The following is a 26984-nucleotide window of genomic DNA, read 5'->3' on the forward strand; positions in this document are numbered from 1 at the left end:
CTAACATGGCACTCTGTGCATTATACATGACTGCTAGATATCTGTGAATGACGAAATCAGTATTAAAACAACAATAACCTAGCATGTGTGTGTGTGCGCATTAACTGTACAAGCTGAAAACATTGTTCGAGTACATTTGAACTTGAATTTTGAAAAAACACGGCAATGTCATAAGTCCTGCCATGTGTTTATTGAAACTACATAAAATAAAATTTAACATTACTATTGAGTAATGTGTTTCTAAAAAGAAGTTGTGTATCTATTCAGATTTCTCTTACCTCTATATGGGAATTTGACTAATAAAAAACAATAGGTAAATTAAATGCACTTAAAAATAGTTTAGAAAGCAGCTCACTGTTTGCTTTTCCTAGTTATTTAAGGCCTTACTTCTATCTGGAGTGAGATTAGTCATTTATTCTAGAGCTAGTTGCTTTTCTGAAAAAGAGATGTATAAACGTCACAAAATATGCTAGGTTCAGAGTGAACAGGTGAGTCTAGAGATGGGACTGAAAATAAGCTCCAGAAAAGCAAAAGATATGCAGAAGCCTGGGACTAATCAACTCTTTGGGAGGAAACCAAGATTAGTGACATAACAGAACACAGTCATCAGTGAAAATGGAGACGAATGAGACTTTTCAGACAAGAAAGTCAAGAACAAACCAGATTTTAAAAGGATAAGTGAAGCTCAAGCTGTGCCCCATAAAACTCAATTGAGATGAGAGAAGTCACCTGTGGTGAAGAAGCTTTGGGAACAGGGTGAGGCACGAGACAAGCACAAGGTCAGGGAATAAACGTCCTAGTACCAGAAAACAAGGAAAACAAGAGTACCAGGCACTAGATGAGCAGCCAAGACAGCGTCAATGACAAGCGAACCTCAGTATGAAGCAGCTCAAGAGGCCTTTTAAGAACTTCCTGCTCCTGAGTGTGGCCAACTCAGACTCCAAGTGAATTATGCTGGGTGGATGGTAAATAGGTTAGCAAAATCAGAGGGAAAGGAAGAAGAATTTAATTTAGTTAAAAACAAACAAACAAAAAATAGAAGGAAATGGAAACCCACTCCAGTATTCTTGCCTTGAGAATCCCATGGATGGAGGAGCCTGGCGGGCCCCAGCCCATGGGGTTGCAGAGAGTGGGAACGACTGAGCAACAAACACAGAGGAGCTAGTAGATTAGAAAAGCAGCTTAGGGAAATGACAGCCCACCAGGTGGCTTCCCTGGTGGCTCAGAGGGTAAAGCATCTGCCTGCAATGTGGGTGACTGGGGTTCGATCCCTGGGTCAGGAAGATCCAGGGAGAAGGAAATGGCAACCCACTCCAGTATTCTTGCCTGGAGAATCCCATGGACGGAGGAGCCTGATGGGCTACAGTCCACGGGGTCGCAAAGAGTCGGACACGACTGAGCGACTTCACTTCATTTCACTTTCAGGTGGTATCAAATCGCAGCTTCACTATTTCTTAGTATATAAACTTGAAAAATTATTTTACCTCCCCCAGTCTAAATTTCCCAAAAGAGAGATAATAACATATCCTATCTCATGTTTGTAAAAGAAAGAATCATTATCAGTCATTTCAGTTCAGTTGCTCAGTCGTGTCTGACTCTTTGCGACCCCACGAATTGCAGCACGCCAGGCTTCTCTGTCCATCACCAACTCCCGGAGTTCACTCAGACTCACGTCCATCGAGTCAGTGATGCCATCCAGCCATCCTCATCCTCTGTCGTCCCCTTTTCCTCCTGCCCCCAATATATACTGTTTCTGTTTTATGTTTTGGATTTTTGGCTCCGAGGCATGTGGGATCTTAACTCCCAGTCAGGGGTCGAACCCTCACTTTCTGCACTGGAAGTGAAGTCTTAGCCACTGAACTGCCAGGGAAGTCCCTGGCTTCTGCATATAGTCTAATAGATTTATTATGCTGGGTCCTCTGTGATCCCCTAAATATTTATGTGCAAGCACCTTGATCGCACGGGGTTAATGCTCAGTACAGCTTTGGTGTCACTTACAGGTGGATGTGGTTGTATGAACACATTATTTCGAAAATATAAAACTTACAAACAGATTTACCATCATGATCTAAAACCTATTCTATAGTTATTCTAGTTCCTTCAGTGATAATTAAATCTCTCCCGACTATGGCAACTTTTGCATTACATTAGTCCAACTGATGGAGAAGGCAATGGCACCCCACTCCAGTACTCTTGCCTAGAAAATCCCATGGACGGAGGAACCTGGTAGGCTGCAGTCCATGGGGTCACTGAGGGTCGGACACGACTGAGCGATTTCACTTTCACTTTTCACTTTCATGCACTGGAGAAGGAAATGGCAACCCACTCCAGTGTTCTTGCCTGGAGAATCCCAGGGATGGTGGAGCCTGGTGGGCTGCCATCCATGGGGTCTCACAGAGTCGGACACGACTGAAGTGACTTAGCAGCAGTCCAACTGAGAATTTTTTTTCTAAAATGGCTGAACACCCTGTTTTGGTTCTACCAAACCACAAAACATGAAACCACAGTCTAAGTCACCCTCTGTGGTGTGGAATCCTGCAAATAGAGTCACTGCCAGGCCAGCTTTTTGTTTGATGTAGCCAATCCTTTTCTCTTCCAAATGACATCCTTTTGAAAAAGGATGAAAAGCACTGGTAACATTCCCTGAGCCCTGACCTGAAATGCCCACAACTTAAAGTCATGATAATGAGAAATAGGAAAATGGAGACTCACAAGAAGGTAGAACTCAAAAATAACATGAAACAGACTTTTTATGATTATTTTTTGATCTAGCATTGTTTATGTGAAGTAACAGACCCACAAAAACAATCTGAAAGTCCAACTAGTTACATGATATGGATAAAAGCAAGTTTTTCTTCTTAAGTCATAATCTACTTAAATTTATGCCCAATAGTTCTGGAACTCAAAGGAATAATTTTATGCACTACTAAAAGTAGCACTTAAATTATCTCAAGCCCTCTTTTCAAAAATCAAGTTGAAACACTATCATATTAAAAGCACAATGCTTAATCTTAAATGCTATACCACTATTTTTAATGCTTTTTTTGTATTATTTTTCAAGACTTGGAGAATCAAAACTACCACTCAGGTTGTAAAGTAAATATTCACCTATCTGATACACATCCCATTAAGCAGCTTTGAGGAAAAGCAGTAACTGCTCACATACTGAATGTATTGGGTTGGCCAAGAAATTTAAATCCGAATGAACTTCTTGGCCAACCCAATGCATGGGCTACAATACCTCATTTCATCTTTACAGCCAACCTATCAAGTTGTTGGTTGGTAGGTTGGTTAGTTGCTCAGTCATGTCTGACTCCTTTTGCAACCCCATGAACTATAGCCCAGCAGGCTCCTCTGTTCATGAGATTTCCCAGGCACAAAAACTAGAGTAGGTTACCATTTCCATCTCCAGGGGATCTTCCTGACCCAGGGACTTAACACACGTCTCCTGCTTCTCAGGTGAATTCTTTACCACGGAGTCATGTGAGAAGTCCAACCTGTCAAGTAGGTACTAGCAAAAGCTAGGCAGAAAACCCAGTCATTTTTTACAGCCCATTCTCTTAACCATTATATAAATTCTGGGTAAAACTTGGCTTTTTTTGGGGGAGGGGGAAGGTTGCTTTTAAACCTACTTGTAGTAATCAGAACCATCACAACTGTGACATGCATAGTGTGTGGCAGTTACATCACCTATTTGCTACGATATGCAACAGTACTTTTAGGTAGCCAGAAAAGGTCTAATCAAACTCTGTGAGCTATTAATACAATGATCAGAATACTAACAGTGAATAGGGAAATAGTTAAGGCATGCCAAAATTATGAATGGTGATGTAATATTAAGTTATTTGGCAACTGCTAACAATGATCAAGGTTACAGTAAGCAAACAATAGAGTTTATGTAAGTAGCTCCATCAGGAAAATTACTGGAATAAAATTAAGGAAGCCATTGTTTTAGAAAAGGTCACTGAGAGTGAAGATTTTGAATATGAGTGAAGAGAAAAAAAATCCAGATCAAGGAACAAGGGATAAATATATAACTATATATAACTTTTTTTCTTACATCCTTTTATTTTAAGGCCATTTCAAATTTCTACCTCTCTGCTCCAAATTAGTAATCATGTTCCTCTGAGGCCCATGTCAACCAGCTACCAACTTCGAGACATTCAGCTCTCCAGCAATTCCTCCTTTTCATCAAATTTCATGCCCACACCACAGTTTTCTAAACTCAAAACAGTTTTTTAATTTCACTATAACTATTTGCTAAACCAGTCAATCTTAAGGGAGATCAACCCTGAATATTCACTGGAATGACTGATGCTGAAGTGGATCTCCTGTATTTTGGTCATTGATGAGAACAGACGATTCACTGGAAGAGTCCCTGATGCTGGGAAAGATTGAGGACAGAAGGAAAAGAGGGCTTCAGAGGATGAGATGGCTGGATGGCATCCCCAATGCAATGGACATGAACTTGGGCAAATTTTGGAAGACAGTGAGGGACAGCCATCTATTTTTCTTTCAGAAAACTTAGATCATGGCATCTGGTCCCATCATTTCATGGCAAATGGATGGGGAAACAGTGGAAACAGTGGCAGACTTTATTTTTTGGGCTCCAAAATCACTGCAGATAGTAACTGCAGCCATGAAATTAAAAGATGTTTACTCTGTGGAAGAAAAGTTACAACCAATGTAGACAGCATATTAAAAAACAGAAACATTACTTTGCCAACAAAGGTCCGTCTAGTCAAGGCTATGGTTTTTCCAGTAGTCATGTATGGATGTGAGAGTTGGACTATAAAGAAAGATGAGCACAGAAGAATTGATGCTTTTGAACTGTGGTGTTGGAGAAGACTCTTGAGAGTCCCTTGGACTGCAAGGAGATCCACCCAGTCCATCCTAAAAGAAATCAGTCCTAAATATTCATTGGAAGGACTGATGCTGAAGCTGAAACTCCAATACTTTGGCCACTTGATGCGAAGAACTGACTCATTTGAAAAGACCCTAATGCTGGGAAAGATTGAAGGCAGGAGAAGGCAGAGGATGAGATGGTTGGATGGCATCACTGACTCAATGGACATGAGTTTGAGTAAACTCCAGGAGTCGGTAATGGACAGGGAGGCCCGGCATGCTGCAGTCCGTGGGGTCGCAGAGTCAGACACGACTGGGTGACTGAACAACAACTTGCCTGTGGTCTCGTAACAGATGAATATAACAGATGAAAGGGCTGAGTCCTCTTAGGTCTATCATTTATTAGCAGTATGATGTTGGATAATTTACCTAACCTCTTTGAGCTCATAATAGAGATACTCATCGTGCAGACTTCATAGTTATTATGAAACAAAATAATGTATGTGAGATGCTTCACACAATGGTTGGTACTTGTTAAGTACCAATTAAAGACTTATTGAGGTAAGTCTTTCAGAATCTGTTTGCTGTTAATGACCTTTAGTCCTTTGATCCATATATTACCATCTTATCAACTTTTCCCCATCTTCATTTCTTTCACAACCTTGGAGAGGAGAGGGAAGGAGGTGAGGATTAGTCTATAGACACAGAGGTAGGAGGCAAAGGGACTGACTGCCAAAATGTCTCACTTCTATCTCTGAGGCGGAAGGGAAAGCCACAGCTGAGAGAAAAGGTGGTGGAGATTAGGAAGAAACTTGAAAAAGTTCTCAGCTTTGAACTGTCCGTAGGGAATGGGAGAGAAAGTTACACACAGACACACGGGAGGACTGAGCTCTGAGTCAAGAGCTGAGGAAGGATTTTGTTAATTTATCACAGTCCAAGGTTTAGGTGATCCTTCCCACTGGTGTGTCAGCACCATGGTTATAGGAAAGGATGTGAAGATGATTCCAGATTATAGCCTGTCTGAGGGGGTGTAAATACAAGAGGGCAAGAGACCTGAGGGCACTAATTAGAGATGGACTGAAGACAAAGAGGCAGATTGATGTCTAGGTTATAAAATATTTATTAGGATGTTTCCTAATCTACTCCAAGTCACTCCAGCACAGACAGCTCTAACTTTTATATTGCTTTTTGCTCATCAGAAGAGAAACTTGGCAAGTCCAGAAGCTAAAAAAATTAAGAAGGCACCAAGTAAGCATGTTAAGGTGTTTAGGTTTTCTACAATCTTGGAAGGTTGAGGGTGTCACTCCCTTTTCTCTGGAGATTTTCTACAATCTTGGAGGGGTTGAGGATATCATTCCCTTTTTGCCAAGCTATTTCACTCCTCTAGAGCTAGACTGCAAGGAGATCCAACCAGTCCATTCTGAAGGAGAACAGCCCTGGGATTTCTTTGGAAGGAATGATGCTAAAGCTGAAATTCCAGTACGTTGGCCACCTCGTGCGAAGAGTTGACTCATTGGAAAAGACTCTGATGCTGGGAGGGATTGGGGGCAGGAGGAGAAGGGGAAGACAGAGGATGAGATGGCTGGATGGCATCACTGACTCAATGGACGAGAGTCTGAGTGAACTCCAGGAGTTGGTGATGGACAGGGAGGCCTGGCGTGCTGTGATTCATGGGGTCGCAAAGAGTCAGACACGACTAAGCGACTGAACTGAACTGAACTGAACTGAGAGCTAGATGACTCTAAAAGAATGTTGGGTTAACAAAAAAATATACATGCAGGGAAGAGGGAAAAGCAAAACTAGAAAATGTTGAGAAGTCAAACTCTGTACTTTGTATATTTCTAAAAAACAAGAATTCTGTATCTGATCACCCCCTTCATTTGGGCCTTATATTAGGTTGGCCAAAAAGTTCATTTGAGTTTTTCTGAACACTGGTAGATGGGTTGGCCAACCCAGTATTTCTAAAAGCATTTCTTGTATCTTACACTCTGCTGATAGATTTAGAGACCTTCCACCCCGAGATTCCAATCTTATTTCCAAAGCACTTCTCTCAGTAACCACAGGGTTTAGTCATGGTTCAAACACATCTTGCTGTGCCCCAGACAGATTCTACAGTGATCTCTGTGACCATATTCAGCTTTGTTGATTCTACCCAAAGGGCATAATCACCAAGAATGAAGAGTGTTCACCAGAAAGCCCAAGGGCATGGGGATCATAAAAGATCCCAAGAGGGAAAACATTTAGTTTATACAAAACAAAATACTAAGCTTAGAGGGACATGATTTTCATTTAAAGAACTAAGACGGTAGAACTAAAATGTTCTGTGTTACTTTATTCAAAATAAAAAATGCACTTTCTTTATAGTTCTTAACCTTTAAAAAAAAAAAAGTTTTGGCTTGAAAATCATCATGCATAAATCATATTTTATAAATTTAAGTGATGCAACCATATGACTTATCTGTTAAAATTAAGCTGCTGGGTTCTTTCTCGTATGAAACAAGCTCTGCTTTATTTCATGTGTTAACCATAACTGTGTAATTTTATTTTTCAAGAAGCATGAGATGGAGAGACGAAGAAGGGAGGACCAAACTCCTTGAGGAATTCGACTGAAGTTGTCATGCGCATGCTGTATCATTCCCATTGTGACTGATGTTTATTTGTAGTTCATGCTTTGTTCTTATACACAAAGGAGTCACTGCTAGTGAATTTAAAAAAAAAAAAGAAGGAAGAGGACAATCTGCTACCTTTTCTGTCATCAACATTTCCAAATCATGATCGAAAGCCAAAGTCTAATTTTCGGCCTTCAGATGTTAATACTTAGGAATTTGCTGTCCAAATGGATGACTCCTGATTGGAAAATGTTTGGCAAACAGATGAGAGACACTGAAGCTTATAGTCTCTGAAATCAAACAACCTGGGTTCAAACAACCAGGCCGTCCCTCCATAGCTCTTGAGCTGGTCAATTTACTTAGACATTTTTAAGTTTCCATTTCCTTACCTATGTAGTGGGGAAAATTATAGTATATTCCTCTTAAGATTGTTAGAAGGGTTTAATGATATAATGCATACACACACACACACATATATATATTCACTGTTCTTAGCATGCTGCTGCTGCTGCTAAGTCACTTCAGTCATGTCCAACTCTGTGTGACCCCATAGACGGCAGCCCACCAGGTTCCCCCGTCCCTGGGATTCTCCAGGCAAGAACACTGGAGTGGGTTGCCATTTCCTTCTCCAATGCATGAAAGTGAAAAGTGAAAGGGAAGTCACTCAGCCGTGTCCGGCTCCTAGCGACCCCATGGACTGCAGCCCACCAGGCTCCTCCACCCATGGGATTCTCCAGGCAGAAGTACTGGAGTGGGGTGTTCTTAGCATAGTGCATGGTAAATAGAAAAAAAACTTAGTAGGGTTTAATGATATAATGCATACATATATATATATATACATAGACACACACACACACACACACATACATATACACACTGTTCTTAGTACAGTGCTTGGTAAATAGGAAAAAAAAACTTGGTAAATGTTAACTACATTACATTAATAATATGAAATGCTAAGTCTAATTTTGCCATTCTGACAAATATTTCCACTAACTGTTTCAAAGCTGTGATCATGACAAAATTCCAGGTCAATTTCAAAACAAACTTGTCTATCAGAGCCAGGATGCTTACTTACAGCCAACATCCAGAGTTATCCTGCCAGTTGCTCTTCCAGCATCATTGACAGCAACACACGTATAATCACCAGCATCCAAATCTTGAGTTTCTTGAATCTTCAAAAGTCCCAAGAGAGGGTCAATAATGAGGAATGTTGAGGGCTTCAGCTCAAGATCCCCTAAGTAAGAATGACGGGGAGAATGATACACAGTTAAGGGTTTCAATAGTTCGCTATTGATCTGACGGCAAAACTTCTGAAAAAAACTGATGGTAAAGTTTTTAAATCCAAGTGTCTGGCACAACACAGACACTTAAACAATGCTTATGCAATGAATGAAGGAAATGTTTCTTGGTAATGAGCTGATTTAGGACTATATAATTCCACAGGCGAACCTATAACCAAAAATCAGGCTCTAAATGAATTATGTGCATATATTTCCTACTGTATGTGTGCCTAAATGAGAACAAACTCTTTGAAGCTATGTTGGGAGATTAAGAAAGAGTGGAAGCTATCACTGCAGCTGTGAAAATAGAAAAGGAAGATGAAGATGGAAACAAAATTTCTACCATCTTTGTAACAGGATGAATTTCAATTACCCAGGAAATACTTTGGAGACTATGGGTGTTCTTAGTTTGGTTAAATGCCCAGGTTTCTGGTTTGCTTAATGTTCTCAGTCAGATTTTGTCCTGTGAGAGGTTTAAGCTGCTTGAGGGGATTCTAAGAATGGCTAAGGAACCACAGCTGGCTAGAGAGCATAGGAAGGAGCTTGTTGAAAGAAAAAGAATGGATGGAGAACTCCTGGAGAGGACTGTTATTATATTAATCTCCCAGGATACCTCTACTAAAATCTGTATTATACATCAAAGTTTTTTAAGTCAGAGTTACAGGGTTTGGGGAAGAAGCAGGTAGGGAATAAATGAGTGGAGGATGCAACCAGATAATGAGTTTGACCTCAGTGTGAGGGTAGAATAACCCAAGAAAGATGACTTATGTCTGGGTTGCCTATCCCTGCAACACCTCAGATCCTCTGAGAACCATTTCTATTTGAGGGCAGGCAATGCCTCAATAAATCTGTAAGCTGAGTCAGCCTATCCTTAGGCTTCCTTTCCTCCAGGGTTTCTCCTTACCTAAGAATGAAATTAACCAGGATGACAAGTATCGTAAAAAAAATACCCAGTACTGGAGACCTGGGTTTGATCCCTGGGTCGGCAAGATCTTCAGGAGGAGGGAACAGCAACCCACCCCAGTATTCTTGCCTGGAGAATTTCAGGGACAGAGGAGCCTGACAGGCTACAATCCATGGGATTGCAAAGAGCTGGGCACAAGTAAGCGACAAACACTTACTGATGTTTACATGACAGCTTAGTGTTCCTACCTCTTTTGCTTCTTTTTTGTAAAGGGCGATGTAAAACTTTTTGTGGGGATCCTAAAAAATTTCCAGGAGGTTTAAAGGCCATTGCTCTTAGGGTTTCACAGCATGCCAGATGTCAAGTCTAAAGAAGTATTCTCCAAAATGCCATTTACTGGCTTAGCCATGTGTCTTGGGACTGAAGACTGCAGAAGTAACTCCCTTAGCTTTTTAAACTAATTTTTATTGGAGTACAACTGATTTACAATGTTGTGTTAGTTTCTGCTGTACAGCAAAGTGAATCAGTTACACATACACACACAGCCACTCTTTTTCAAATTCCTTTCCCATAAAGGTCATCACAGAGTATTGAAAAAGGCTCCCTGTGCTATACAGAAGGTTATTAGTTACCGATTTTACTAATATATACACATATTAATAGTAGTACATATATGTCAATCCTAATCTCCCAATTTATGCCATCCCTCTGTTTCCCCCTTGGTAACCATAAGCTTGTATTCTACATCTGTGTCCCTTAGCTTTTAACAGGCTAAAACCCTAGAGCTAGTAATTCTCTAGAACACTATACAAAGCAACAACCAACAGACTTAGGGTGACAAACAAATTCTCATTTTGTTTTTATAATTTGAGGAGGAGATGAGGTCAAAGAAGCCATAAATATCAAAACAAAAAAATTACATTAGCAACTGTGAGTGCCAAAAATAAAGTATTTTTCAGCATTCCAACATTTAAAACCTCAATCACCCTTTTAAGCTGGCTACTGCATACCATGCGAGAATGAGAGAAGCAGCTAAAGCCTTGTCTATGTGCGTCTGGGAAATTTTCATAAGTAAAAGCAGATGATGTTGACATAAACCTTCCTCCCACTAGGGGAGGATGCAATGTGACCAAGCTGTTCATCAAGCATTAAAATGTTTGGACTAAAACGCATTTAGAGTTTTGCATTTTACTTCTCCATTGGTTTTTTCTGTATATGTCAGAGGACATAACAGGATGAAATAAGACCTTTTTGCTAGCACTTTTTTCTAAATAAAAGTATTTTAAAAACAGCAGTAATGAAACAAAATATAAATTGGAAAACACTGGTTATATCAAGTTTACATACTGATCATATTTTGATAATCTCTCTTGATTTCTACTGAACAATTAGCAATCAAAGTATTGCTATAAAGCCATAAAGAAATACAGAACTTTGAGATGAAGATGATTGGGGGAGTAAATCTTTAATTTTAATATTAGATAAGATTAGAAGAATATTTACATACATTATAGTATATAAATTTTGCTGACATTCTAGGATTTAAAACAATCATTATCCACTAAGGAGGATACTTTCTGCTTTAGTTTAAATTAGATTTTGGCATCTATGGACATAAAGACTAATAGATAATTTATCCATGACATAAGATCCTTTAAACTGTTGAAAGTTCTTTATTGGTTCTCAAAAATGTTTGTCTCAAGACTCTTTTCTACACTCTAAAAAATTATCAGGGACTTTAAAGAGTTTTTGTTTATGTAGATTATATTTATCTGTACTAAGGACATGGCAACCCACTCCAGTATTCTTGCCTGGAGAATCTCAGGGACAGAGGAGCCTGGTGGGCTGCGGTCTATGGGGTCACACAGAGTTGGACACGACTGAAGCGACTTAGCAGCAGCAGCATTTTAGAAAAGAAACTGAAAAGTTTAAAAGCATATGCACTTATTTTCTAGTAACTCATGACATTTTAACATAAATCTATCCTATAAAAAATAATATTTCTCTGAACTAGAGAAATTTTGTGAGAAAAGTTGCATTGTTTCACATTTTTGCAAATCTCTAGACTGTCTAGCTTAAAAGAAGACTGTTGAGTGTTCTTTTTTGCTTCTGCATTCACTCTACTGGATATCACATGTTACACAGCTCCTAAAACTTCACGAATCACTCATAAGACAATGAGTGTGAAAGAGTCAAATAACAATTTGGTATCATCAGGAAAATAATTTTGATCTCATGGACCTGGAAAGAGTTGGTGGGAACCTCCAGGGATTCCCAACTATAATAACCACCAATCTAAAGAAACCCAATTTCTTTACCATTTTGCCACAAATACTCTTCATACAATATTTTAATAGTGTCCTTGATTCTTTCTTTGAACCCATCTTATGTTGCTCATTTCTAATATCTAAAATTTTGGTGGGCATTTGTATGTGTGAGATTCCTTTTCTCGAATGGTCTGAATGAAATACCACTTATTAAAGAATGGTGGCTGCCAAAGGCTGCAGGGCAGGGGAAATGGGAAGTCATTGTTCAACAGGCTTAAAGTTTCAGTCCCACAAGATGAATGAGTTCTAGAGATCCGCTGTACAACAGTGCATAGAGTTAACAATGCTGTAACGTCTGTTTAAAAAACAAACTGTTACTTTATTCAATCAGAACTGCCTGGGGGGAAAAAAAAGGCATGATCAAAAGGTTATTCTTATGGTTAGGGAAAGAACTAATCTATTACCTGTAGTTTCCCAAATGAGGGATTTTCCTAATTTTGCTGGTGTCTCATTCCAGCAGAGATGGACAAGAAAGGTCCAGCTGCCCCCCACCCCTTTCTTTTTTCAAGCCAGTTTGCAAATAAACCGGTTTGTCTTCTGGCTTTTCTCTTTATGATCCAGACTCTGCCTAAGGGATAAATTGCCTGCCTGTGACTGGGAGAGCCAGTGATCCTGGGGCTCAGGGCAGCTGTGTGTGTTGCTGCTCAACAAAATGCAGGTCCTGCATAATCATCTGTCAGTGTTTAATGCCCACATGCTAGCTCTGCTGGTGCATAATTTGAACAGAGAAATGAGATAGGATTTACTTGGCCCATTGAACTCCAATGTCTCTAGTCGAGAAGAGAAACAAATGCATAGTTAATTCTAGAATCTTCCATGTGGTGGCTGGCTGGTTCCCTAACTCCTCATTTAGATCCCAAGGTATCTGTGGGGCCAAAACTGACATACAAAGTTATTCAGGAGAGTAGCCCCAATCTGAGAGCATAAAAGACTCTTTCTGTGACTCAGCTCTACACAGGCAGAGAAATCACCAGGTTCTATTAGTTTTTAAAACATTTTTATTTTTAATATAAACTCCTGATGACAATTAAAAAAGAGAACTACCTCTATAACACATTTTTTCTGGATTTCTTTAAGATGAGAGTTTGAAACTATTATCTATTTCATTTGAAAGTTAAAGATTTAAGCATTTCAAATCAGGGAAATTCATTTTTGTTGACTGAAATAGAACTGAAACCTAATTAAGAAGCAAATCCACAAATACTTTCTTATCAGAGAAAACACAAAGACTTAAAAATCATTTAACAAGGAAAACTATGAAAAATGACATTATCTCCTTGTTTCCCTCCCTGTTTCTAATTTATGTTATTGAAAGTATTTGCTTTCTGCATAAAGCTTCATGTTCTTTTTCACCTCATGTTCCCCAAGAGTTTGAACCCGAGGTGAATTCACAATTTTGTGATTATGACATCAACCTGTTGCTATGGGAATGTCTGTGATTTAACAAACAGAATCATAACAATAGTGCTTTGTACTATTTAGCATTTTTCATCTGAAGATTAAAGAGTATTTTGCAAACAGCATCTCAATAATCCTAGCAACCTCCCCTCTCAGGGTGTTTGTGGGGATTTTTCTTTCTCATAGACTGGAAAAACTGAGAGAAACAGGAGCGGGACACTCTGCAGAGATAGCCACTGTCAGCATCTGAGCCTGGACCAGGGCCCAAGGGCATTTTCACCAGGGACAAGCAGCACATTATTATTATTTTATTACAGAATCACAGAGGCAGAACCTTTATGTCACAAACAGGGGCAGATCATTTCTATACTTGACATAAACATCTACCACGCATGATAAAGCCGACCACAAAATACATTTGTCTTTAAATCACAAATGGTATTCAATTGTAAGCTTTAACATGAGTCTTTATTTGAGCACTTTATAGAAAAGTAATCTGCAGAATCTAGGAAACTTCCTAATTGTGAGAGCCTAAGCAAAGTGAACTGAAATCAGAGAAGCTATTTTAAACATGAACTGAGTATTCCTGGACAATTTTCTACAGGAAACAATCCTAAACTAACAAAGAGAATGTTCAGCTGGATTAGCAGAGGAGAAGTTTTCCTGCTTTGATTTTCACGGTTCTATAATCCACACCAGATGTCAAATGCTGAAATTCAGAGTGCAGCATGTTGAACTGCCGTCTCTAGTGAGACCATAAACACATTTTATGGGGCTGCTAAGTCACACACCAAAACAAATTTTTAACAAATTATTTTTATCCAAAAGAGAGAGCAATACTAAGTGAATCAGACATGAACATACTTAAGAAATGTACCTTTGAACCATTTAACTTGAGGTGGAGGAACACCAGAGGTTTTACATTCCATAACTGTTGTATCTCCCAGGGCAACCAAGAGCTCACTCTGAACTACAATCAACTTCGGGGCTTCTGAAAACAACAAACATGCAAACAGTTAAAGCCTAGCACAATGCCACGTGCACCTTGTTTATGTTTACTAAATGAAGCCATTAAAAAAAACAATCATTATTTATGTGTCTGTGGCCATCTCAGTATTTATAATAAATAGAAATAAACTCTTCTAATGTATATGCACAATGATGTGTGTGATAAAAGATCATCTGTAAAAACCAAAAGAATATCAGGCAAAAATAATTCTGCTAAAACAGAGTCCAAAAATTTAGGATATTAATTGATGCACATTTTCTCTGAGATACACATTTTGAAATGTGCACAACTGATGCATATTTCAATTAATTGATGTGCATTTTCTATGTGACTTTAAGGATATTCATGTCTTATCTACAGAGACAGTTGTTCTTTAAGGTTAAACTTTTTTTGGAGTTCCTCTCTGTAGCTCAGATGGTAAAGAATCTGCCCACAATGGGGGAAACCTAGGTTTAATCCTTGGGTTGGGAAGGTCCCCTGGAAAAGGAAATGGCAACCCACTCCAGTATTCTTGCCTAGAGAATTCCATGGACAGAAGAGCTTGGGGAGCTATAGTCTATGGGATCAAAGAGAGTAGGACATGACTGAGTGACTAATGCTTACTTAAGGCTAAACTTCGCACCTATAAAAAGCAGTCTCCCACTTTTGAGTCTGTTTTCCCCTTTGATGTTAAATGCAGACATCCTCTAAGTTTCTTTCCTTAGCTCTCTTTAATTCACCCCTTTCCTAATGCTTCCATTTACGCACCCATTTTTTTAAATGAATTGAACATTTTAGGTCTTTCCAACTTCAACTGAGGTAGTTTTAAACAAAGCCAAGAGTTAACTTCTCAAAGATCATGTTACTACCTGGCTAGAAAACTTCAGTGATTGCATGTCATAATTTCCTAGTCTGGCTTTCGAAACTCATATTGGTTCATGGCTTTTTCTTGAATTTCACCCCCTTTACACTTTCTGACTTGCCACAGGTATGGAGCCACACTTGTTTCAAAACATGCTCTATTTTCTCCATCTTCCTACTTTTGCTAAAGTTGTTTCCTCTGCCTGACACCCTTTGTCACAACTCTTTAAATCCCACTCAGTCTTCTAGACTGAGCTTAAATCCTGTCTCCTTTGAGAAATGCTTGCAAATTCCCCGTCTGGAATTATTACTCTTCCCTCTGCCAGCCTCCCACGTTAGTGCTTATGTGTCTTCCTTATTATATTTCTTTATGTATATCTACTTTCATTATTCACACTCTTGAAAAATAAGGGCCTCATAATGTACTTTTTTTTTTAAAATTTTACACTCCATAATCTCTAGCATAGCATTTTACATACTTTGAGTGATTAATAAGTTAAATAAATGGGTGGAATATTTTGGTTTCTTTGTGAATGAACCAAAATTTATTTCTGCAATGCAAATCCTTTTCCCAACTGTCTGGTCTCTCTCCACATGGGTGTTCTGTGATTGATTTTCATTGTCATCTCTAAATCTAAGCCCATTTTCCCTTCAAAAACTTATTCACCACCTGCCTTTATAATTTCTACAAATGAAACCACTCTTCCCAGGCTTTTAGGTGAGTATTTGCGACACTTTTGTTACCTCCCTCATCTATACATACCCTCTATAATTCTCAGTCTTAATTATGACTCTTTTATACTCCTTCCTCTCCACATACCTTACTATGAACTATGGTAAATAAAAATGAGAGAAAGAGTGAATTTCTAGTCACTAATTATTTACAATTTACAAACTGAGATTGAGTATGTAATGCCCATGTCCTTTCTCTGTCTAAGAAACATCAAATTAAAAGAAACATTCTATATTATTAGAATATATGATTATGTATTATAATAGATTAGATTACATTTACATGTTAGAATGTATATATTCTAATATATTATGTGATATTATAGAATAGTTGTCATGATATTATTTATTATTACAAGAAAAATAAAATATTTATCTTCAATAAATATTTGAGTTTGAGAGGAAAAACTGAAGATGAAAAGCAAAAATAATATGTAGATAGTGACAGGAATGTTATAAATATTTAATTATAATATAAATGTTATAAACAATTTCATATATATGCATTTACGTATGAATATATAAATTCAAACATATATGGACGTAAGTGGAAAATGTAAAACAAAAGTTGAGGTAAACTAGGAAAAATATAGAATCTGTTGATTTGTAAGTAAAATATTACAAAGTACAGATCAACCATGGAAGGACAGAACTCTATGGGCAATCAGAAACTCTTCCATAATCTGGAATCTTCCTTGATTTCTGTTGACTAATAAAGCTATTCATTTCCTGAACTTTTAACTTAAATTAGTTAAAATATTTGCTTTAATCAGTGTGTGAGACAAAAAAAAATTATACAACTGGATATGACTCATTCCAATATTAATTTGCACTTTTACATTACTTGATATGATATTCATCCTATTTGAACTGGCTTTTAAACTGATTATACTTGCCAATGTATCTGAGGGTAGAAGTCTGTTTATCCATTCCAGCTGAATTACTTGCCAGGCAACCATAGATCCCTGCATCTTTGGGAACTGCATTTTTGATAAATAAGTTACCTTCTGAGGTCATCCTATACCTATAGACAAAAAGAAAATAAAATTGAAAATAGTAATAGGATCAAGGAACTATAGCAACTTCCTTCAAATATCTTCAAATACTTTAGAGTTATGCCTTTGGTGCTGATTGCAAAAACAATTAATAGCATCACTATATAAGAAGAAACATCGTAATAGTAACAATATATGTGTGTGTGTTAAGTCGCTTCAGTCGTGTCCGACTTTTTGCGACCCCATGGACTGTAGCCCAGCCAGGCTCCTCTCTCCATGGGATTCTCCAGGCAAGAATACTGTAGTGGTTGCCATTTCCTTCTCCAGAATAATAACAATAGGTTCCATATATCTAGTAATTGGCATGTGCCAAGGCTGATCTAGCACCTTTACATTTATTCATGTTTTAAATGTTCCTAACAATCCGATGCAGAGAAGGCAATGGCACCCCGCTCCAGTACTCTTGCCTGGAAAATCCCTTGGACGGAGGAGCCTGGAAGGCTGCAGTCCATGGGGTCGCTGAGTGTCGGACACAACTGAGCGACTTCACTTTCACTTTTCCCTTTCATACATTGGAGAAGGAAATGGCAACCCACTCCAGTGTTCTTGCCTGGAGAATCCCAGGGACGGGGGAGCCTGGTGGGCTGCCGTCTACGGGGTCACACAGAGTCGGACACGACTGAAGTGACTTAGCAGCAGCAGCAACAATCCAATGAGTTAGATATTACTATTCTATCTGTTATACAGATGAGCAAAGAGGTTATACAAATTGCCCCAAGTCAGTGTCAGTAAAGGGAAGAAGCGAAGTTTGCACCCAGGCAATCTTGCTCTGTGTGAACTTCTAAGCTAAACAGTTCCTCAAAATGAAAACCTGAGAGATGCAATGCCTCATGTCTCAAGTGAGTCCCTGAAGAGACCAGGAATAGAATTTGGCTCACAGCTAAGATCGTCTTCTCATGACAAACCCAGAGTAATGGGAGCCTGATGGCTGGAAACTTCACTGTTTATGTCCCAAGTGTTTATTACTTTCTTTGAGCATGAGAGGATTCATTTTCTTTTAAAAGCATCCAGCAGAATAAAATACTACAATTAGAAATGTAGTATGAGAGGCAACGGTGAACATGAGTTATGAAGAAAGTCTGCATACACTTTAATTAGAGCTACTGTTCCATCCTTTGCTTCTGCCTCTCTCTTCTGTCAAATCCCAGGACCAAGCCTTTAGTGGATGGGTTAACTGCACATCAGTTTACCCACAGAAAGTTTATTATCCCCATTCCAATTATTCATGGGCTTCCGAGGTGGTGCTAGTGGTAAAGAACGTGCCTGCCAATACAGGAGACGTAGGAGATGCCAGTTCAGTTCCTGGGTCAGGAAGATCCCCTGGAGGAAGGGCATGGTAAACCACTCCAGTATTCCTGCCTAAAGAATCCCATGGGCAGAGGATCCTGGAGGGTTACAATCCATAGGGTCACAGAGGGTCAGACACAACCGAAGTGACTTCGCACACGATTATTCATGGTAAATCAACTGTTACAGTGTTCTGTTTACAAAGCAAAGTAAGGAAATACTCAGTTCTAGCTGTTGAATTCAACACTCAAGAACCTCAGACTCTAGACATCCATCATTTATTACTTTATGGACATTTCCTGGCCTATTGAGAAAATCTAAAGCTGCAGATTTGTGTCAAACTTCCCTTAACCCCAGAGATTTAGTCAGATTAGTTCTGACCAGAAATTTCATCAACTCCTCTTACTCAGTAAAAACAAAGAACATGATACAAACCCAGTACCTGTGTGAACCCATGATAAACACATCATTCACGGTCCAGGCGATCTTTGGTTTGGGATAACCTGTTGCAGAACACATGATGGAGACCTCAGATCCAGCTGTGAAGGACTGATTCTTAGGCATCACAGTGACTTTGGGTGGTTCTACAGATAAAAAGAAAACACACAGCGTGAAATGCCAATGATGTCAGGAGCTCCCTCTATTAGCAGATTTGCAGACTTATCACTACCACACCTTTACTTTATAACATTTATTTATTTTGCACTTCCAGGAATTTGTTTATAAACAATAACAAAAAAGCTGCAGTTACTCAGCAGACGTACTCCCCAAGGCGGGCAAGGAATGCAGACCCTGTCTTCCAGCTTTCGGCAGTTGTATGAGACCAGGGTCTGCTCTCCTCGCTTCCCCAGAGTCCCTCCTCTTCATGAAAGACTGATGCAGGCTGGGGCTGGGACCCCAAAGCTTGACTCTGTACCACAGGCCTGGGGAGGACCGTAGAGGGCTTCATCTCCAGTCATTCATCCCAAGGTCGTGTAGCTCAGCCCAGCCCTGTCAGCCCACTGGAGCAGCAGCCTGATCCTACTCCCAGATCTTGGAGGCATGAGGGTGGGCAAGGCCTTGCCTTCAGAGCATGGTGAGGGCCTGGCACACTCTCCTTTGAGGGCACATCAGGAGTCTGGGTCTGAGGTCAATGACAGGAAGAGGCCTCCACTTTCCTGCTCCCTGAATGCAAGGAGGAGAGCAGCAGGATTAGGACAATGATATGAGGTCCTGGGGCGGGGATTCCTCCGTCCATTCTCTAGCCAGGTGGTCCTCATGGCCTGGTGGCAGGTGTCCATGACCTTGGCGACATCAGCCACAGGGAGGCTGCTGGGTAGGGGTGGTGTTCAGCACCTCCACCTTAATAGTTCCGAGGCCAAGAGTTTCCTCTTGCGGTTGTAGGAGAAGGTGGAGTCCAACACAGAGGGAAGGGGCAAATGGACTTGGATCACCAGGTAGAAGTCTCCTTTTGAAAGGCAGCAGGTCCCTATTGTCATTCTGAGTGCACGTGGAGCAGCACCACACTTCGAGGTTCTCCCTAACCACGCGCTAGACCACGTGGGCCATCAGGTTCTGGAGCACTGCCGGACGATGATGAAAGAAATGTTCACATACTGAGGGATGGCAAAGTCATTCTGGCTTATACATGATCTGGCTTGAACTTTATGCTAGTCAGAGCAGCCTGTTGATGGATTATCAAATGTGCATTGTACACCTGCTTTAACCATTAAAGAATGGATTTAAAAAATCAAAATGGAGTAACCGGTTCAAGCATTCAAAATGGAGACAGGTGGCCGCTGTGGATGTGGTTTCAGACAAGCTCCTGCATCACCAAGAACCTGAATCTTCTGAGCTGCATCAGACTCAAGGACACCAACAGCTGTTCTCAAAACATCTACTAGCAGTTGCCAGCTGCAACCTTATGGTCTCAAGGTCTCCCCTTGTAACTATGCAACCATCTCGCTCCCCAAACAATCCTTGCTTAATAAGCATCCCTACTCCTTGCCAGTTTCAATCCTAATCTTGACAAACAACTTATGCAACACTACGGTTTTTGCCTATATAAGCCTCTCTCATTTTGTACAATGATGATAATATTCTTGAATCTGTGTCTCCAAGGCCACTGTCCTCAGTTTGACTTGAATAAAACTCTCTTCTTTTCCTATTATAGACTGTTTACTGATTATCTGCATCAGCCATGAAGATGCACCAAGGTACACGGTCAGGCCCATGTGCCCTGTGAAGAGCAGCTCCTGCTTGGCAACCCTTGGGAAGGTCCTTCTTGAGACCCACTGTGCCCAGGATGCTCTAGTGGTTAGAAACAATGACACAGAAGTGGTCCACCTCCAGCTTCTGGTGGCCCTTTATCTCAAAGTGAATGGGAATATATACTTGAATATATATACCTGAAGGACTGGATGAACCACCTGACGATACTCACATTCTCTACTACCTGACCATGTTGACCTAGCAGGCAGGTAGGTGACCATGGCCACAGTGATGACCATGAAGCAGAGCAGGCAGTATAAAGGTGATCCTGGCTTAGAACTTGGCCCATGCAGCTCAGCTGCACAAGCAGCAACAGCAGTAGCAGCGTGCAGTCAGCCACAGCAAGAGCTCCATGGCCAAGCCAGAACTGGGACCACACATGTACGATGGTGCCCTTGAAGCCTCGATGACACTGGCCTTAGGCTTCCCACCCCCAACCCGGGCTCTGGCTGGGAAGGAGCTCTTAGGGTACTCTCCATCAGGGATCTGGCCCCATCAGTGCAGGAGAGATACCAAAAGCAACGAAAGCATGACAGGTAAATTGCTTTTGAGAGTAAAATGAATCTGATCCAAATGTTTCAGAGTCTCCACTGGTTACCATGGGGACCCTTGCTACTCTGCTCCAACTAGCTGACCACTGGCTTCTACCTGTTTGTCTGGAACTTCAATATAAACCTGTTTTCAGGTAAGGTCTCCAGACAGAGCCTTTTGCCTCTTTCTATATAGTGAACACAGGTTGAGAACCAAACTTGTCCTGACAGCAGCCTGCTTTGTTTGAATTGTTCTTTCCCTTTTTAATAAATTTTTTATAAATTTTGCTGAGGTTGAGGCCATGTCTTTAATATTATTCCATATTCCAGTATACTCCACAATATTTAACATCCCTTTGACATTGTCCAGTGACTTGTAAATAACAGAGACTTAAAACCATTGAGGGAACACAGGTCATTCCTAAACTCTAACTTGGTTCTGAGAATTGTTATGCCTGCCAACCTCTCAAGATCCAGCTATATTGATCATCTGCCTCATGCCCATGGATTCACAACAGCTCAACTTAACAGAAAATATCCATTATTCAAAGTGCATATTATATTTTACTTCTGTGGCAGAAAAAAAAAACCTTCAAAAATGAAACATTAAATCAGAAATTTATTATCTAAAAGAATACAAGAATTCTCTGGGGTAACTGGGATGCTGATAAGGCTGGTCTAATCAATTACATGTTTTACATCTATACTACTTCAGAGTAAGAATTAATCATCAACAAAGGTATCATCAAAGAAATATTTAATGATTGCCTTTCTCTTTAAAGCCCGCTTATTTTTTTTACATTTTATTGAAGTATAATTGACTTAAATATTATATTAATTTCAGGTGTATAGCATGATTATTTTTATAGTTAAGCACCACACAAAATTGTTATATTACTAAATTCCCTTTGCTGTACATTATATCCCTGTGACTTATTTGTTTTATAAATGGTAGTTTAAATAATTTACTTTGTGTAAATATGCCCCACTCAATAAGATAAAAATAAATTCATTTGCACGATGTCTGAAATAGATGTCATGAGTATTAACAAAAATAAATTAATTCAATAATATGCTTTTTGCACAATTATTATGTTCCAAGCTCTGTGCTAACTTACAGGGATATACTGATGAGCCAAACAGACAGGGTGTGAGTTTTTCACTTAACCAGGTTTTTACTACAAATGAATTTGAGAGTTCAGTTCATCAGTTAGATCTGGATATATTTGTGGTGTATCTTCATAATAAGTTGGTCTGCAAATTGTGGTTTGGCTTCACCAAGGAACGCTAGCCTGAGGAATCCCTATACATTTGAAAGAGATACAAATGGTGCCACTGGGCAGCTATACCATGGAACAAACCTAATTAGTGCCTAATTGCTAGCAGCTTCTAATCACTCACTCCCCTTTTTTTTTCCTGTTTATATTGGGTTTTTCAAATAATTTTGTCTTTGAAGTTAATGCTTAAGGGTTTTTCCGGCCAGCAGACTTGGTTGCTAGCTAATACTATTCTATGGTTTCCTCTTAGTCAACAGGGGGCTGGAGAAATGTGTGAGGTCAAGGGCAGACTAGCCATAGCCAGTAAGTCCAAACTGTGATTCCATCTGGAGTCCATCAACTCTGAAATGCTGGACTACCACACATGTTGTGGGAGAGCTGCAGACAATCTTCAGGGGAAGAAGTGGAAAAAAACGAACACTTGTTTCTCTGTGGAATTTTTTGAATACCCACATTTACTCCCACCTTCCCCAAATAAAAGGTTTCTCATATCTACCTCATTTTGACATAGGATTGCTGCAAAGATTCAGCAGCTCCTGGGATTTTTGGCTAAACACGATGCCTTCCAGTGGCCTCTGCCAGAACTGGCTTGGCGTCTGTCCCAGCAAGAATCCCACTGGTAGGCTCTGTAGTTCAGATATCAAAGTGAAAATAAATGTCAGTTACCCAAACCAGGATGTAGTGAGCTAAGAGGTCATATCTCCAATAAAGCCTGGATATAGGGTGCTGTTCAGGGTCATGAAGTAAGTCTGTGTGCAACATACAGATGGGATGACATCATCCCACAGAAGGTGAGAAATTTACCACTGCCCTGGAAAGAATATTTCTGCTGACAATAAGAAAATCAGAAAGAATATGAACAACCACAGGCAAGCATAACTGCATTTTGACCAAATAACTGTTGAATAAAAATGATCAGAATGATTCAGCTTTTACTTAATCAGGTTAAATAAGGATGTACTCTATATCCAGGTTTTATTGGAGAAATGACCTCTTAGCTCTCTACATCTTGCTTTGGGTAACTGACATTTATTTTCACTTTGATATACAAACTACAGAGCCCATCAGTGGGATTCTTGCTAGGAGAGATCAGCATCTCTCAACATAATCATTTCAACTGTTAGATTTTTTTTTTTAATTCCTAGGGGAAAAAAGCTCATCTTGTTTTAATAAGATAGTTCTCATGAAGTAAGAAGAAGTTAAATTCCATCAAAATCCAGAGTCCACTTTTAGGCTTTGAGGAGAAGTAATCCATTCTTAGTTGGTTTTCAACCTCATTTCAATACCACAGTCATTGCCATTATCATCACCACCACTACGACCAGCCATCAGCACCATCATCCTAAATAACAACTTACTGCTCATTAGCCAAAGTGATGGAATGTGGCACCCTGTTAGGTAACTAGGCATTAATTCATTCTTTATATTTTAACCACAACAAAAGAGAAATATGAAAGTTTTCATAAGTCCCCACCAATGATTTTAAAATGTTAAACATAGATTAGGATACTAAGAATGAAAAATACTACTCTAAGACTTAGGCAAAATGCATCTTATATAAGAAGAGCATGAAAACAGCCATGGCTCCAACTGCAAAGACCAAGGAAGATAAAATCTCAACAAAGTCTTAAAAATCTCCAGCATCATCTTCATACACAGGAGGCAAATTTCCTGTTACTGGTAATTGGGTCTGATTTGTTGATGTTATGCCTCCGGTAGGAATTATCAAAGACAACACTTAAGGCCTTTCTCTTCAAGGTGGTTTAATCAGGCATTGGTAATGATTTGAATTACTGAAACAATAATTTAACATATTTTCCACCACTGGTATATTTAGAGTCCTTTCACAAAACAAACATTTACTGAGTACCTACTATGTTTCTGACACTCGGTGACCTCAAAGATCTCACAGAATATTGTACACGAAAGTGTATTGTATACAATTAGGGACTCAGTCTCTTTCTAGTAGTCAGTTCACCGAAACAGGAAGGAGGGCAGAAGTTACTGAGCGCCTATGTGCCAAGTATCTAACTCCAGACCAGCATTTGTTTTCCTCAGTAACCCTGTGAAGCACTACTGTCAGTTCACAGGTAAAAAAAAATAACTAAGACTCAAAATGGTTAAATAGTCCATGGTTTCACAGTCAAACATGGTGTCTAGTCAAAGCTATGGTCTTTCCAGTAGTCATGATGTATGGATGTGAGAGTTGGACTATAAAGAAAAGCTGAGCACTGAAGAATTGATGCTTTTGAACTGCAGTGTTGGAGAAGACTCTTGAAAGTCCCTTGGAGTGCAAGGAGATCCAACCAGTCCATCCTAAAGGAGATCAGTCCTGAATGTTCATTGGGAAGGACTGATCCTGAAGCTGAAACTCCAATCCTTAGGCCACCTGATGCAAAGAACTGACTCACTGGAAGAGACCCTGATGCTGGGAACAATTGAAGGCAGGAGGAAAAGGGGACGACAGAGGATGAGATGGTTGGATGGCATCACCAACTCGATGGACTTGAGTTTGAGCAAGCTCTGGTAGTTGGTGATGGACAGGGAAGCAGTTCATGGGGTCTCAAAGAGTCAGACACAACTGAGTGAATGAAATGAACTGAACTGAATCCACGGCATCTGACGTATACTTTAATGGAGATAATAAAGGTATCTTAACTCATAGGGTTATTGTGGAATTAATATATTGAATACATGAAAAGTGAAAGTGTTAGTGTCTCAGTCATGTCCAACTCTTTGCAACCCCATGGACTGAAGCCCGCCAGACTCCTCTGTCCATGGAATTCTTCAGGCAAGAATACTGATGTGGGGAGCCATTCTCTTCTCCAGGGGATCTTCCAAACCTAGGAATCGAACCCAGGTCTCCTGCATTTTAGGCAGATTCTTTACAATCTGAGCCACAGGGGAAGTCCATTGAATACATAAAACACTTTAAAAATTCCTGACAAATAATAGGCTCTCTGTAATTTTTGCTATTATTTATATTCCATTATATGGCAAAGTATGACAAAGAATGATAGAATAAGTACCACAGTATTTAAAATATGTATGTACAAATGTATTATCCAGACATTTACACATGAAACTTGATCAGAAATCTTTGGTTTACATATAGTATTCCAGTAATAGATAATACTTTTCATATGTTACTTGATTCCTCTGAAATTTGAGATGCTTCCATATATTCAAAATATATTAGAAATTTAAATAAAAATAGACAAATTTAGTTTTACTGATGAAAAAAGACTAATACCTATGCCACCTGGCACATGCTAAAAAAGAGTTATGATGATGTAATGAGCATATGGTTCTGATAATATCAATTTCAATCTTAGTGAAGTAATTCTGGTCATTAGGGACTTACTTCATCAATCAGCTTGAGAAATATTTCCTTTTTTATTGCAAAATTCTCTCCAGTGACATGGTCTAATTAGTGACAGATATCTGCCCTTTCTTGACACCACAGAAGACGAATACTCCTCGTGTTCATACAGACACAGGAGGAGGAAAGAAGGCTTTTCTGGCCCTTTGAGTTCCATGCGGCAGCACACGATTGTGGAGGAAACGTCAGCTCTGCAGTGACTATGCTCAAATTTCACCAGGATGCCTATGTTGAGCTTCAAAAATCTTCCTCATAAAGGAGCAGTCAGTGGAGTCAACAGAAGATTTTTTTCTCTTCCCAGATAAAAAGGAAGAGAGTCTGTTTTTGTTTTTGTTTGTTTTGTTTTACTTAATCTTTAAGCCACTCGGTGCAGCATGTGGGATCTTATTTTCCCAACAGGGATCGAACCCACACCTCTTGCACTGGAAGTGTGGAGTCTTAACCACTGGACCACCAGGGATGTCCCTACTCTGTTTTAAACAAAATTTAAAACCCATGACATATAAATAAATACCACTCCACTTTTTCTAATTTTTATTCCTAACCCTGACAAGTAAAAAGCATTTGGAAATATAGTGGCCACTGTGACACCTTAGAAGTGATCAATTGTTTTAGCCTATCATAAAATTTTGCAAAACTCACATGATAGAATTCTTAAGTTAGGGTGACCTAGAGTAAACAATACCTTAATGATAACATCTCTATAAATTTTTTCACCAGATAATTATCAGATTTTGGTTTTGTAAGCAATCGTATGCTGGCATGTACTGTAACAGGAAAAGAAAGTACCTATATAATGAAGTCTAAAATTGTTGATGTGATTCAAATAATCCATTGAAGTTAATATGGAAACATCAAAGATAAGGTTGGTGACCCCAATGGAGTCTATTATTGTTATTCTGAAGTCCATTCAGCAATTGAGGAGTATACATCTATTGGGTACAATTGTGTTTTTCTCTCTGTACAAAGCATTATGATTAAAAAAAAAAAGGCAGTAAGTATTTCATAGTGCATATAATATGGTCAGGGGAAAACAAAATTTCACGATACATGAAATTTACCATGACTTTAAGTGCAGAATTGCGTAGCAAAAAAATAAAAGTTCTACAGAATACCTGTTAAAAAGAGATTAACAACATTCAGAAAGGAGGGCTTAGCATTTCATCATAGGTAGGATGTGCGTGGACTCCAGGAGATGGTAAGGGACAGGGAAGCCTGGCATGCTGCAGAGCATGGGGTCACAGAGAGTCAGACAC

The 26984-nt window shown here is 39.4% G+C and overlaps 1 protein-coding gene across 4 annotated transcripts in view; it reads right to left on the bottom strand.

The window, feature by feature from the left end:
- The window catches only part of HMCN1 (hemicentin 1), a 538357-nt gene that overhangs the window by 268912 nt on the left and 242461 nt on the right, over positions 1-26984 (bottom strand). For 3 of the 4 annotated variants that reach the window (XM_070384783.1, XM_070384782.1, XM_070384785.1), the window contains exons 12-15: positions 18732-18873; positions 16844-16971; positions 14244-14357; positions 8533-8691 (exon numbers count right to left, since the gene is read on the bottom strand). In XM_070384783.1, the coding sequence (XP_070240884.1) occupies positions 8533-8691; positions 14244-14357; positions 16844-16971; positions 18732-18873 (543 nt within the window). Of the gene's footprint in view, positions 1-8532; positions 8692-14243; positions 14358-16843; positions 16972-18724; positions 18874-26984 lie in introns of all 4 variants that reach the window. The other variant, XM_070384784.1, reaches the window with a different exon arrangement.

This window comes from Bos mutus, chromosome 16, assembly GCF_027580195.1.
Source record: "Bos mutus isolate GX-2022 chromosome 16, NWIPB_WYAK_1.1, whole genome shotgun sequence".
NCBI lineage: Eukaryota > Metazoa > Chordata > Mammalia > Artiodactyla > Bovidae > Bos > Bos mutus.